Source organism: Saitoella complicata (genome assembly GCF_001661265.1).
Source record: "Saitoella complicata NRRL Y-17804 unplaced genomic scaffold SAICOscaffold_7, whole genome shotgun sequence".
In the NCBI taxonomy this organism is placed as follows: domain Eukaryota; kingdom Fungi; phylum Ascomycota; class Saitoellomycetes; order Saitoellales; family Saitoellaceae; genus Saitoella; species Saitoella complicata.
This window is the reverse complement of record NW_017566998.1, coordinates 426,817-438,717: the sequence shown is the minus strand read 5'-3', so window position 1 is coordinate 438,717 and position 11,901 is coordinate 426,817. Positions and strand designations below refer to the sequence as shown.

Below are 11,901 nucleotides of genomic sequence, written 5' to 3'. Positions count from 1 at the left end.
GCGTATGAAGCAGACTTACGGTCGTCGTGCTCGCAACTCCATGGCTCCTTCTGGTACTAATGCACTCCCTGTCTACCATGACTCCTCAGATGAAGTCGTTCCCGAAGGTTGCTTGCGCATACATCCCCTATCCTCACCTGGATTAACCTTTACCACAGCTGATGTTCAACTTATTGAGAAAAAGGCGCCTCGCAAAGCCCTCGGTGACAAATCTAATCGTACAGCCGTATCAAACCAACCTTTCGTTTCTGCTTTACTACCGAAGAAACCACGTACGTCTCGATCCCTGACAGTGACTCTTCCGGAGAAGCCAGTCACACCGTTCGAACAAGAGAGCTTCATACAAGAAAAGGGTCATACCAAGAAGAGGACAAGGACCGACAAACCGAAGATCCCTTCTAAGAATGACTTCCTCGTTCCTCCCACCACACCTCCTCGCCATCATCATCAAGCGAGGCGCGAGATGGCGAAACTGGTTGAGGAAGCTCAATCCAGGCATGAACAGTTCGAGGAGCATCAGCATTTATTCCCTTCTGAGGACTCGAACGGCAACGGCGATGACCACGTATACGTGCTTGGTGAGCCGGAGCGTGCTATCACTCCTCCCTCTCGACTCCCCGACTTTCAAAACCCCTTCGGCGGAGCGTTACCCCTCGCCTCATCCACTCCGCTTTCGAACCGTCGCAAGAGTAACAGTTTGACTGCTATGGAGCAAGGAAGTCCTCCGTCCGTGATTGCCGGTGCGAACTCCTTTCATGGGCCCATGCGTCTTTCCGCGACGCCTTTCGAGCTTGGCGGATTCGGCACGGGGCGTGCGAAAGTGGTGGAGAGGCCAAAAGAAGAGGATTGTGATGAATTGATTGGCAGCTTCAGCTTGATGAGTGTCAAAGGAGCCAATAAGAAGAAAGGAAACTCCGGACGTAAGGTGGTTAGGTTGCAGGGAGGTACTCGGTTGCAATGTGGTGATGAAGAGGACGAGCTGTTGATTTGAGGACTTGAAGAGTGGGTTCATATGTGAGACCGTGATATTGACTAGATAAAGATTACGCATCTTTTAGAACGAGGTTATGTTCAGTAAGCCGTCTGCTTCCAGGTTATGGTATTCTCGCACACCCCGACCAGGAATGTTCCCACGACGTTCACGCCGGCAGACACGTGATTTGGCGCAGCACCGGCACGTCTCCGTTACAGTGCAGCAAGTAATCTCGAGGCCTGTACCGGTACGACGTCAAATACAGCAATCATGGAGATCAGAAGAGCCGAGATCAGAGGTAGTAATCCTGAAGCTTGCTTCATGAGAGTTCATGCTGACCTGACTGAACAGACTTCGCTGGCATGCAACATGCTAATCTCTCCAACCTCCCCGAGAACTACCAGATGAAATATTACCTCTATCACGCCCTGACATGGCCGCAATTGTCCTACGTAGCTGTCAACCCGGACGGAAAGATTGTCGGCTATGTTCTTGCGAAGATGGACGAAGAGCCGAAAGACGGCAAGAAGAACGGACACATCACGAGTTTGTCGGTGTTGCGAACATACAGACGGTTAGGACTGGCGGAGAAGTTGATGAAGCAAAGTCAGAGGGCTATGGCGGAATCCTTCGGAGCGGAGTATGTTAGCTTGCACGTGAGGAAGAGTAATAGGGCCGCATTGGCTCTGTATAGGGATACATTGGGATTCACGTACGTTGTCTTTGGCAGATACATCTGACGATTACACGGCTAACATAATGTACAGTGTTAAGGAGATTGAGAAGGGATACTATGCCGATAAGGAGGATGCGTACTCAATGTTCATGGACTTAACGGACTTGAACCCACGGAACAAGAAGCTGGAGGAGTCTGCGGAGGACAAGGAGGTACAGGATTTGGCAGTGAAGACGGCAGAGTTGCAGGTGGAGGCGGCATGAGAGACGAAAAATTGGTTCACCCGAGAATGTTCGGACGACGATAAGATACCCAGGATCTTTGTTGAGAAAGCCTACGAGAACTGCTCCGGCAGCAAGCGAGCGGGAAAGATAGAAATGCAATGATTGATAAACGAACTCCAAACGCCAGAAGAAACCCATGAAAACGCTCCCATTAAGTCCCACAAATCTCTCATCCGATTTATGCCATACTGCTCTGACTGCAAAGACAACGATAAGCCCATGTACATTGGTCATGTTCGAGATCTGCTGGCTTACCTAGCTTTACCACGACCGTCAAGCGGTGTTAGACTGATTGTCATTGTCAACCTGGGCTTCTTGTGCTCCGTCTTCTTCTCCAGTGACAATCCCGATAGCCGGCCTTGCTCCATAATCTCATCTGCCTCTGTCTTTGGTGGTTCCACCCCATCTAATTCATTGTACTGCCACCACTTGAGCTGTGCTTCTTCCAACCGTCTCTTGATAATCTCGACAATCGTGATAGCTTTGGTTGTCACTGATCCTGCTCCTTGAATTGTAATAGCATTCCCAGTCGCTGAAGGAACAGAGGCATCGTCTGACAGCAGAATAGCGAGCGCGCGGTCTACTGTGGACTCAATGGACGCGTTTTGCTTGATAACAATGGCGGTTAAAGCCGAGGACTCGGTCTCGGACATTTTTGTTGGTTGAGTGTAACGTCGACTTGCACGTGCAACGAGTTCGTACCGGCAGTTCCTCGACAAAACATTGACATCACCGACCAGCATTTTTTGCAGGAACATGACCAGATAGATGGCAGAATAACAATGTCCAGTACGCGACAAGTAGGCCAGAAACGGTCTCGGAAAGCTCCGTCTGCGAGCACCCAAGCTACGAGACCGCCTGTGGTTTTGGGTAGGTACCTCTGAACACAGGTCATTAAACCTGCTGACATGGACCTACAGACGATAAATCAAAAGCGAAGGCACAAACTATCATTGCCGAGCAGTTTGACCTCGAGATTCTCCTAAAGCACCGAGAACTACAGATGATTGAGGATGAGATGTCTAAAGTGGAGGTTATGATCGAACAGCTGAAGCGTGCCACGGCTCCTGCACCAGATGCACCGAATCCTTACGCTCAACATTATACCCCATATTTACTGCCGGAAACTCGGCCATCGCCTGCACCATATACCGAGGCCCCGGTTTCAGCAAGACCGCAACGAGCTTCGGTCATTCGTGGTGCACGAGTCACCGCTGCACAAAAGGTCTGTTATACGCGACGAGATAATGGAACATTTGTACGGCTGGTTTGTGTGGATTGCGGACGTGGCGACTTTGTCAACGTACAGGGTTTCATCAACCACTGTCGTATCTCGCATTCTCGAGAGTTCGCATCACACGACGACGCTGCCAGAATATGTGGTATCGATGCTGATGAGAACGACATCCCTACAAACCATCCGGCAAGGACGAGACCGGCGCATGCAAGACCAAGCGTGAACGCTATCCTCGAGAAGAGTGAAACGGCGCGAGGTGTTGGAACTCCACCTGTTGCAGGCAGAACACAGACTCAAGTCAAAGATGAGGAAGACGAGGATATCGACCTCGTCAGCGATGCTGGCTCTGCCCCAGCTCCGTCAATAGGTCAAAAACGTACGTCTTCTGTTCCATTGCAAAGCTCACTGCTGAGAACTGATTCTGAAGTTGTCGGACAGGACCACCTAGGACGTAGTATCACGCCCAATACCGCCGCAATGGCCATTGGTATTGATACGCTGTATCACAGCAATCACACGAAGTACCTGATACAACTGCTCGAGAAGAAGAACGTCGAGTATGACATGGAGGCTGTGATCGAAGGGCTGAGACAGGAGAAGATGAAAGTCTTGTTGGAATCCGCTGAAGCTGAAGTTCCGGAAGCACAGAATGGCACAGATGATGATACAAGCGAGGATGGCGATGACGACGCGGACGTTAAACATGAAACTGTGATACACTCGCGACCAAGGTCAACGCGCGGACTTCCGAGAATGTCGTTATTCAGGCCACAGTCTGAACCATTGCCGCGTACGGATCCACTGCTGGAAAATGAGGATGTCGATATCCAGGCGGATGATAGACGACCATCACTCCTGCGGCCACGGAGGGGCAAGGGCAAATCCAAAACGAGACCTTCTTCGGCTGGTAAGGCGCCAAAGAAAGGCAGGATGTTACATGGGTCACATACGCCATCAGGTCTGCGCGAGAGTACTACATTTGCAGCACCAGAGGAGGAGGTATCTACTGAGGATATCGTTGAAACTTCTGTGGCTAAGAGGACGTGGAAACCGAAGGTGATTGCTTTTGGAGAAGACTTCCTGCGATCACTGCCGTCACGGTTGAGTGAAAAGCTTACAGCAGAGCCTGACAGCGAAGAAGATGAGGAAACGTCACCAGAGAACTTGCAGGGCGGACGATCAACCGACCCCAATGAAAGTGCGAAGCCGCTGGAGCAGACAAGTGAAGCTGTTGCCGATGGGGCTGACCTTCTTGGAGGTGCTACGCGTTTCCACGTCAAATGCCGCATCGTCGTCGGTAACGTCTCCAAGTACCTCCAACGCCACGAACGCTCCCCAGATAACCCCAAATGCACCCACAAATGGCTCCTCTACATCAACGCTCCCGCATACTCACAACCAGTCTCCACCTTCGTCCGAGCCGTCACGCTGACATTGGATCCATCTTTCCCACCGCCACACGAGATAACACTCGATCGAGCACCATTTAAGTATCTTAGCCAGGGATGGGGCGATTTCATGCTCAAGATCCGTATCTCGCTTTTGGATTCGAGGAATAAGGATATCAATATCGTTCATCCCGTTAAGCTGGATCCACACCACACGGGTAAAGAGGTATTGAGCAGTGAGAGCTTATTTGACGTCGAGTTGGATAGGGATACGCATTTTTCTGATGGAGTGGTTGGAAGAGACGTCGTTCCGAGGATTGAGGATACTGTGGATATTGATCATGCTTCGTCGAGACCGTCGACTGCTGGGAAGAATTTGGCGGAGATCATGTCTAGTGCGCGGGCTTCGCCCGTGCAAAGTGACGTGGAAGACGATGGTGAGGACGAGTTAGGTCATGTTGGGATGAAGGGGTTGCCTTATGGAGAGGAGCCGACTGTTTATTGTCGACTATGTGGATTGATGCGGAACGTTTATGCAGCCGCGACTCCGGATGAGGAGTGTTCGTGTCGGGCTGACGAGGTGACACGGTCCAAAGACATTCGTTCACGACTCTGGACTACGGTGGACGATGTCATGGAAGCCTCTGTACAAAAGGAAGATATGATGGATGTTGACTATCCGCAGTTAACGACGGACGATCTTGTTCAGCTCGTGGAAGCGACGGATCCTCAGGCCATCGACACTGTTTGGCAGGTCATTAAGCCACTTCAGCTTTCGGGCGTCAAAGCTGACGACCTCCTACGTGACGAAGTCGGCGGCCTATTGGAGACTGGTGAGGCCTTCGAACAGAGAGTTCACGCAGGCTCGGTTCTAGCGCAAGCTGCACGGGTGTTTCTGAAGAGATTGGTCGGAAAGGCGCTGAACGAGATAAACAAGGATCAGCTGGCTCGTGCAGACAATGAAAGTGGACAAGGTACTACGGACGTAATGCTGGTGCCTATGCATGTTGTCAGAGCGATCATGGAGAACCAGGAGGAGGAAGGTTTCGATTTTCTCACGGGTGCAGGAATGGGAAAGGAATGAAGCGTGAACGTGGTATCATTTTTATTGGTTACACAGGCCGCGTTGGTGTTTATGATTCTTTATTCTTCAAATAAGGGGTATACTGCACTCTCGAGTTGCTCATAACGAACTCATGCATCTTCTACGCTCTTGCGATATTGCATCTTCTCCACCTTCACCTCCTCATTCACAAGCTGATACACATACAACACAACCACAGCCCCCTGCACATCCATCAACACAAAACTCGGCGTCGGCTCCTCCCCATCCTTCACATCCCAATCCGCACTCATAGCACCCGTCGCACTGCCCGGGTTCACGAAGAACTTTCCTTCGATTTCGTATGCTTCGAATTTGTGGGTGTTGCCGGTGATGAGGATGTCGACGTCCCATTGTCGGGCGAGGAGGAGGAGGGCGTCGGGGTCTGCGTGGGGGACGACGGTGTGGGCGTGAGTGAACCCGATTGATAGGGGTGAGTGGTTGATGATTTTGTGGAGAGGTAGTGAAGATGACTGGTATACATGTTAGACTGGATGAGATCGGGGAGGTAGGAAGTGGAGGTACCTCGTCGAAGTCTCCCTTGACGATGTGTACGTCGCTTGCTATTGATCGGAGGAAGTCATATCTATACTGCGCGTCAGCCAATTGCAAGCCTCTGCCAGGCCAAATCATGAATGCTCACGTTTCTCTATCTGTGAGGTTTCCCGTGCATAGAATCTGCTGAATCTTCCCCGGCACCAGGAGCTTCGTGAACTGTTATCCTTGTCAGCTATGCCTACGGCAGCACACGGAATCCGAGAAGAACCTTCGCCGGCAGGGCTGGAGCTCTGTGAGGGATGTGAAGGTCTCCGATGACGAGGACGAGCATTGCGATTCGCGACTGTTGGTGGTGATGTTGGTTATGACGACGGCTGTTGTGCTAGCCGTGCCCTGCCTAGCTCCGATACCGGTAACGTTGAAGGGCCTACGAAAGTTGGAAGACGGGGAGAGAAACGGCAAAGTAGAATACGAGGTAACTTCGATTATGAATGTATACAGCTGTACGACAACAGCTGATGATGCGGCAGTATTCTTTCCCGGCTGTGAGTACCGTCCGGCGGCCGCGGTATCCAATTGCAATGTATATTTCGACTTTGTTACGGTCACGAAGCTTTCGGTACTCTCGGCTCTATCTCCGTCATCTCCTCCTCATCAGCCGACCGTCTTTCCTGACTAGCTTGACCGGCTCCCTCATGAACGTGTAGCTTCATGTTGATGAACATTCCCCACAAACCCAAATCATACGCAATCCTCAATGCTCCCGCAACCACAAACGCGATCCAGAATTTATCTTGGCCAGCGAGTCCTCCAGTTACACTAGGTCCAACGGTGGCAGCCAGTGTCCTGAGCATGCTGGTGATACCCATAACCGCTGTCCGCTCTTCCGGTTTCACCACTGCGGCGATGAAGGCTGAACGTGGGGCTTGATCCATGTTGTTCAAGCCTGTACGTATGAAAAATAGGATAATTGTTATCACAAGGCTTTGCGGGATAGGAAAGCATAGGACAGCCGCCGAGGACGGGAGATGCGTGAAGACCATGGTGTTGATCAACCCCAAATGTCGCGCAAGAGGTCCGGCAAAGATGGTGGAACAGGAGGCGAGGAGGTAGCTTGCTGATATGAGGTCTCCGAGAGTTGATTTTGAAAGGTGGAATTTGCGGTCAAGATAGTAAGACGTTAGGGCGTAAGAGACCATCCCGTCGGCGAGTGAGTCGACAGCTAGGAGGAACCAGAGCTTGTACATGATTGCTCGAGTTGCCGAGGAAATCTGTCCGAAACGAGTTCTTTTCTCGGATTCCCCCTGTTCGTGTGAAACGGGTGTCAGAGCACCATCCTCGTCATCCGCCTCATTGCTCCTCTCTCGTCCCTCATCGAGTAGCTCCTCATTCGCCTCGTCCTCCTGGGGTTTCTCCGCAATCTCACATTTGTCGCTCATCAAAAAGGTCAGGACCATGTTCAACATTCCCATACTAATATACAACCAGAAAACTGTGTGGTAGGCATCGGTTGCTTTCCATCCCTTACGATCCGTTAAGAAGTCGACAGCGCGCCCAGAAAACTCCACACCGGCAGCTGAACCAAGGCTGGAGGTCGTGACGTACCATGAGAGTACGTCCGAACGCGTATCTGGCTTGGTGAGGTGCGACAAAGTTGACTCCTCGATCGCTCGGAAGGGCCCGAAATCACCTCCGGTTGCGCTGATGACACCTACCACAGCGGCGAACAGTAGGATCCAGAAGTTCTCAAAAACTGCGAAAGCAGCTCCCGAAAGTACCATCAGGATAGCGCCTGCAAACAGGATGCGACGCCGGCCAACTTGGTCCGCAACCAAAGTGAGGAAGAGTGAGAGGAGCACATCTCCGGCAAGGGTCAATGTCATGAACAACCCGATCTGAAAGTCGGAGAAATTCAAAGAAGCAAAGAAGAGGGCGATGATCAACGAATTTGCTCCATATGCAAACATGCGACATGTCCGTGCGAGGATGATGAACCATGCATCGCGACCTGTGTGGTAAACAGAAGCAACGCCGAACTCGTTGTAAAGCCATTTGATTGGCCTTAGAAAGGACGACGACGACATTCTCGGTCGGCAGTTTACTGTCAAATAAAATCTCTACAGCCGAGGGTATACGTAGTGGATAATTCGGAACATTGTCGGTGGATGCAGATCAGCCGCTGCCGGTTAGCAAGAGCCGAGACTTGCCAAGGATCCCTGCAAAATAATTGAGAAGAATCCTCGAACTCGATGCTGCTTCCAATTGATCCAGCTAACCGACGATAGCATAGCCGATTGACAGCGGAGATCAAGCCCCGTAAACAGAAAATGGAGCATCCCGGATCCACCCTTATCTCCATTCCATATAACCGGACGGACCGTGGAAGGTTACCGTATGACGGCTTACGTTAGGATACTTAAGTCCAGCGTTGGTTTCCCTTCGTTTTTAACGCTATGGCTTCCCCGCTGTTACGATCCGCTCGGTGCCGCGAGCACCTGCTCATCCCAAACCTCCACCGAATTTCAGTGCATCTGACCCACCACCAACAGACCTTACCACTCCCTCGACCAAATATCTCCATCAAGAAGGTAAGGAACAGCCAGATTAAGTCCATCTTGCAGTACAGCTACTGACGTCAGCCTCCATTGGCTCATAGAACCATCCGTTGATCCGGTCCTTCCATCAATCATCACAAAAAATGTCCTCACCAAACGCCATTCCCCATCCTTTGCTCATGATCCCTGGACCCATCGAGTTCACCGATGAAGTCCTCCAAGCAAACGCACACCCCTCCATGTCCCACGTCGGCGCGCCCTTCATCAACGTCTTTGGTGAATCCCTCGAGATGCTCCGCAAGGTCTTCCTCACCTCCGATCCCGCATCTCAGCCTCTTGTTCTGAGCGGATCTGGTACTTTGGGCTGGGATATCGTTGCTGCTAACCTCATCGAGCCTGGAGAGGAGGCTCTGGTGTTGCACACCGGTTACTTCGCTGACGGGTTCGCGGAGTGTATCGAGACGTATGGAGGAAAGGCTACGCAGCTTCAGGCTCCTATTGGTGGCAGGCCCACTTTGGAGCAGATCGAGAAGGCTTTGAAGGAGAAGAAGTTCAAGGTTATCACTATTACCCACGTTGACACCTCCACCGGTGTTTTGTCTGATCCCCGTACCGTTTGCGAGCTCGTCCAACGGGTGTCGCCCGAGACCCTCGTCGTTGTCGATGGTGTCTGCTCGGTTGGCGCCGAGGACCTCGAGTTCGACAAGTGGGGCGTGGACGTCGCCCTCACCGCCTCGCAAAAAGCCATCGGTGTCCCTCCCGGGTTGAGTATCGTCATGCTCGGCAAGCGCGCCGTCCAGGCCTTCGAGAACCGCAAGGCTAAGCCAGCAAGTTTCTTTGCTTCCTTGAAGAAGTGGATTCCTATCATGAAAGCTTACGAGAGCCGTAAGCCCGCTTATTTTGCTACTCCTGCTGTTCAGTTGATCTACGCTCTCAACGCTTCCTTGAAGCAGATCTTGCAGACTAGCATGCAGGAGCGTTTCGCCAAGCACAAGGCTGCCTCCAAGAAGGTCAAGGACTTCGTCAAGGCGATGGGTTTGGAGCAGGTTCCTAACAAGCCCGAGGAGTCCGCAAACACCATGACTGCCGTCAAGCTTCCCGATGGTATCGCCCCCACGGACTTGTTGCCCAAGTTGGCGGCAAGGGATATCGTTTTCGCTGGTGGTTTGTTGCCGCAGGTGAAGTACTTCAGGGTTGGACATATGGGGGTCACCGCAACCGACGAGCAGAGGGGTGACTTGACCAAGGCCTTGGAAGGCCTGAAAGCCGCTCTCGCCGAGTGCGGATATGAGGGTGCCAAGCATTGACGCCAGGCGAAGCTATGATGGACAAGTCAAGGGAACATATATGAGTACTGAAAAAGGAGAGGTTGGAAGGTCTGTGGATTTGACGGGTGGGGTTACATTGGCGGGTTTTCGGAGTGTGCCTTGATGGCGATTGTAGCCAATGGGCCGGTTATGATGCTCATTCTCTTTTTTCTCTTTGTTATCTGTCATTAGCTTCACCCGGATATCTGCTATTTATATATGGTAAGTTACGGTAATGTTCTTACGTCCTTTCGTGCGCGGTCGGTGTCCCTGGTGTGTTTGTACAACGAATTGCCCGAAGCGGATATCGCACCGTTGAGCGCAAACGTCAAAGACCTTCATCATGGTTTACTATTTCTCTTCGAATACGACAACGCCGGCGTCGTACATTTACATGGGTAAACACAAGGTGCGCTGAGATCACCCCACAAAGAGCAGGGCACAATCCTGATTCCAATGATAGGAAGAGAACGAAGATCTGATCAAGTACGGCTGGGAGAACGATGTCTGGTTTCACGTGGATAACCTTTCCTCGGCACACGTCTACGTCCGTCTACCTGAAGATGTTTCTTGGGAGCAAATCCCGGAAGGACTGTTGCAGGATTGTGCGCAGTTGACGAAGGCCAACTCGATTGAAGGTATGGGAGAATGTACTTGGCATGTTGAGATCGGGCACTGACCTTTGCGTATAGGAAATAAGAAGGATAGCATTACTATCATCTACACTCCATGGTCGAACTTGAAGAAAGACGGTGGCATGGCTACCGGTCAAGTCGGCTTTCACAAGAACAAGATGGTCAAAAGAGTGCACGTCGCTACACGGGAGAACCCCATCGTAAACCGCCTCAACAAGACCAAGGTTGAACGCTTCCCTAACCTGGCTTTGGAAAAGCAGGAAAGACTGCAGGAGCTCGCACGACGCAAGAAGGCGGCAGAGCGGGAACGTCAAAAGGCCGAGGACGGACAAGCAGCAGAGTGGAAGAAGCTTTCGGAGCAGAAGAAGGTGGGATACTCCGATCTGTGGAACGATGATAATATCAGACACTCCGATAACCAGGATAGAGAGGAAGGTGACGAGGACGATTTCTGGTAAAGAAAATGTATGCTACTTAACGAGGTATCTGTCCAAATCACTGTTCCCACTTCACGTCTTGATATTGAATTCTCTAATGGAAAGCCAGAACGCCGTAACTCCGCTTTAACCCATGCCTTGCCGTGAATCCAATAATTGCCACATTATTACATATCGTCCTCCTCGTCACTCGAGGGCATCCTGTGGTTCGGGTTCTCCATCAACTCATCGTCATCATCGTCGTCGTACTGCATATAGCCCAGGTCGGGCCTCTTCGCGAACTCCTTTGGCCTGTATATCCAGTATTAGTACGAATTGATCTGATAGCGTAAGACAAACATACCAGTAGCTCATTTTTCTCCACTCCTTTTCTTCAACAACTACTTCGACGATCTCGCCTGCAATCTTGTTCGTTCTCTCAGAGGAACCCAGATCAGCGAGAACATACCCTCCACGCTTCACGAAGACAGTGCTTCGGAACTTGGGAGGCAATTCCACCAGAACCTCGGATTTATCAGGGAGCTCGACGGAGAAGATTTGCTGTCCCTGGGCTGCGAGAATGCGCGCAATGAAATGGCCATCCGCAAGGACATCGGGCGGCCCTGAGGCAAGAGTAGCTTGTTGGAGTCTTCTTCTGGACATGTCAATCGCTCAGCTGCTGCTACGTTGCTTCGAGGAGAGGTTCCGAACAAAGTGTCTGCGCCGCAATTTGATCTGGCTGATTCCGGCGGCTGCAAAGGCATGCAACCCAAAACCTTAAATCCGTACCGCACTCTTTATGTACTGAAGCTGTGCCACACGATGGAAAA

At 51.4% G+C, this 11,901-nt stretch overlaps 8 protein-coding genes across 8 annotated transcripts; 4 read left to right on the top strand and 4 right to left on the bottom strand.

The window, feature by feature from the left end:
- Window positions 1-1,243: 1,243 nt before the first annotated feature.
- On the top strand, window positions 1,244-1,912 carry SAICODRAFT_34385 (acyl-CoA N-acyltransferase; the record flags this gene model as incomplete). Its single annotated transcript, XM_019168355.1, has 3 exons — window positions 1,244-1,271; window positions 1,325-1,685; window positions 1,741-1,912. The coding sequence occupies 3 exons, from the start codon at window positions 1,244-1,246 to the stop codon at window positions 1,910-1,912; spliced, it is 561 nt and encodes a 186-aa protein (XP_019025353.1).
- A 131-nt stretch (window positions 1,913-2,043) lies between these two features.
- SAICODRAFT_29755 (uncharacterized protein) lies at window positions 2,044-2,612 on the bottom strand. Its single transcript, XM_019167490.1, has 2 exons — window positions 2,189-2,612; window positions 2,044-2,130 (listed from the first exon to the last, which is right to left on the bottom strand). Exons 1-2 carry the CDS (start codon window positions 2,584-2,586, stop codon window positions 2,112-2,114), a joined length of 417 nt encoding a protein of 138 aa, XP_019025352.1. The 5' UTR covers window positions 2,587-2,612; the 3' UTR covers window positions 2,044-2,111.
- An 869-nt stretch (window positions 2,613-3,481) lies between these two features.
- SAICODRAFT_64973 (uncharacterized protein) lies at window positions 3,482-5,691 on the top strand. The gene is made up of 2 exons (XM_019170116.1): window positions 3,482-3,546; window positions 3,598-5,691. Exon 2 carries the CDS (start codon window positions 3,648-3,650, stop codon window positions 5,640-5,642), a length of 1,995 nt encoding a protein of 664 aa, XP_019025351.1. The 5' UTR covers window positions 3,482-3,546; window positions 3,598-3,647; the 3' UTR covers window positions 5,643-5,691.
- Window positions 5,692-5,752: 61 nt separating this feature from the next.
- SAICODRAFT_90768 (Metallo-dependent phosphatase) lies at window positions 5,753-6,528 on the bottom strand (the record flags this gene model as incomplete). The annotated part of the gene is made up of 4 exons (XM_019171717.1): window positions 6,427-6,528; window positions 6,304-6,374; window positions 6,186-6,246; window positions 5,753-6,133 (listed from the first exon to the last, which is right to left on the bottom strand). The coding sequence occupies exons 1-4, from the start codon at window positions 6,487-6,489 to the stop codon at window positions 5,753-5,755; spliced, it is 576 nt and encodes a 191-aa protein (XP_019025350.1). The 5' UTR covers window positions 6,490-6,528.
- A 184-nt stretch (window positions 6,529-6,712) lies between these two features.
- Window positions 6,713-8,291, bottom strand: SAICODRAFT_64971 (MFS general substrate transporter). Its single transcript, XM_019170115.1, has one exon. It carries the CDS (start codon window positions 8,240-8,242, stop codon window positions 6,764-6,766), a length of 1,479 nt encoding a protein of 492 aa, XP_019025349.1. The 5' UTR covers window positions 8,243-8,291; the 3' UTR covers window positions 6,713-6,763.
- Window positions 8,292-8,620: 329 nt separating this feature from the next.
- On the top strand, window positions 8,621-10,020 carry SAICODRAFT_70449 (PLP-dependent transferase; the record flags this gene model as incomplete). Its single annotated transcript, XM_019170573.1, has 2 exons — window positions 8,621-8,746; window positions 8,815-10,020. Exon 2 carries the CDS (start codon window positions 8,857-8,859, stop codon window positions 10,018-10,020), a length of 1,164 nt encoding a protein of 387 aa, XP_019025348.1. The 5' UTR covers window positions 8,621-8,746; window positions 8,815-8,856.
- A 275-nt stretch (window positions 10,021-10,295) lies between these two features.
- Window positions 10,296-11,138, top strand: SAICODRAFT_78518 (DUF814-domain-containing protein). The gene is made up of 3 exons (XM_019171120.1): window positions 10,296-10,429; window positions 10,484-10,658; window positions 10,713-11,138. Exons 1-3 carry the CDS (start codon window positions 10,364-10,366, stop codon window positions 11,111-11,113), a joined length of 642 nt encoding a protein of 213 aa, XP_019025347.1. The 5' UTR covers window positions 10,296-10,363; the 3' UTR covers window positions 11,114-11,138.
- SAICODRAFT_90758 (uncharacterized protein) lies at window positions 11,070-11,811 on the bottom strand. Its single transcript, XM_019171716.1, has 2 exons — window positions 11,436-11,811; window positions 11,070-11,383 (listed from the first exon to the last, which is right to left on the bottom strand). The coding sequence occupies exons 1-2, from the start codon at window positions 11,732-11,734 to the stop codon at window positions 11,260-11,262; spliced, it is 423 nt and encodes a 140-aa protein (XP_019025346.1). The 5' UTR covers window positions 11,735-11,811; the 3' UTR covers window positions 11,070-11,259.
- Between the last annotated feature and the right edge of the window lie 90 nt (window positions 11,812-11,901).

Bases quoted from the DNA above. Each gene is read 5' to 3' on its own strand.
- SAICODRAFT_64971 (XM_019170115.1), bottom strand. From the start codon at position 8,242: ATGTCGTCGTCGTCCTTTCTAAGGCCAATCAAATGGCTTTACAACGAG.
- SAICODRAFT_64973 (XM_019170116.1), top strand. From the start codon at position 3,648: ATGGCCATTGGTATTGATACGCTGTATCACAGCAATCACACGAAGTAC.
- SAICODRAFT_29755 (XM_019167490.1), bottom strand. From the start codon at position 2,586: ATGTCCGAGACCGAGTCCTCGGCTTTAACCGCCATTGTTATCAAGCAA.
- SAICODRAFT_90758 (XM_019171716.1), bottom strand. From the start codon at position 11,734: ATGTCCAGAAGAAGACTCCAACAAGCTACTCTTGCCTCAGGGCCGCCC. The intron at 11,384-11,435 runs GTATGTTTGTCT...CTGGATATACAG, and splicing joins TGGAGAAAAATGAGCTACTG to GCCAAAGGAGTTCGCGAAGA.
- SAICODRAFT_78518 (XM_019171120.1), top strand. From the start codon at position 10,364: ATGGTTTACTATTTCTCTTCGAATACGACAACGCCGGCGTCGTACATT. The intron at 10,430-10,483 runs GTGCGCTGAGAT...TTCCAATGATAG, and splicing joins TTTACATGGGTAAACACAAG to GAAGAGAACGAAGATCTGAT. The intron at 10,659-10,712 runs GTATGGGAGAAT...CTTTGCGTATAG, and splicing joins GAAGGCCAACTCGATTGAAG to GAAATAAGAAGGATAGCATT.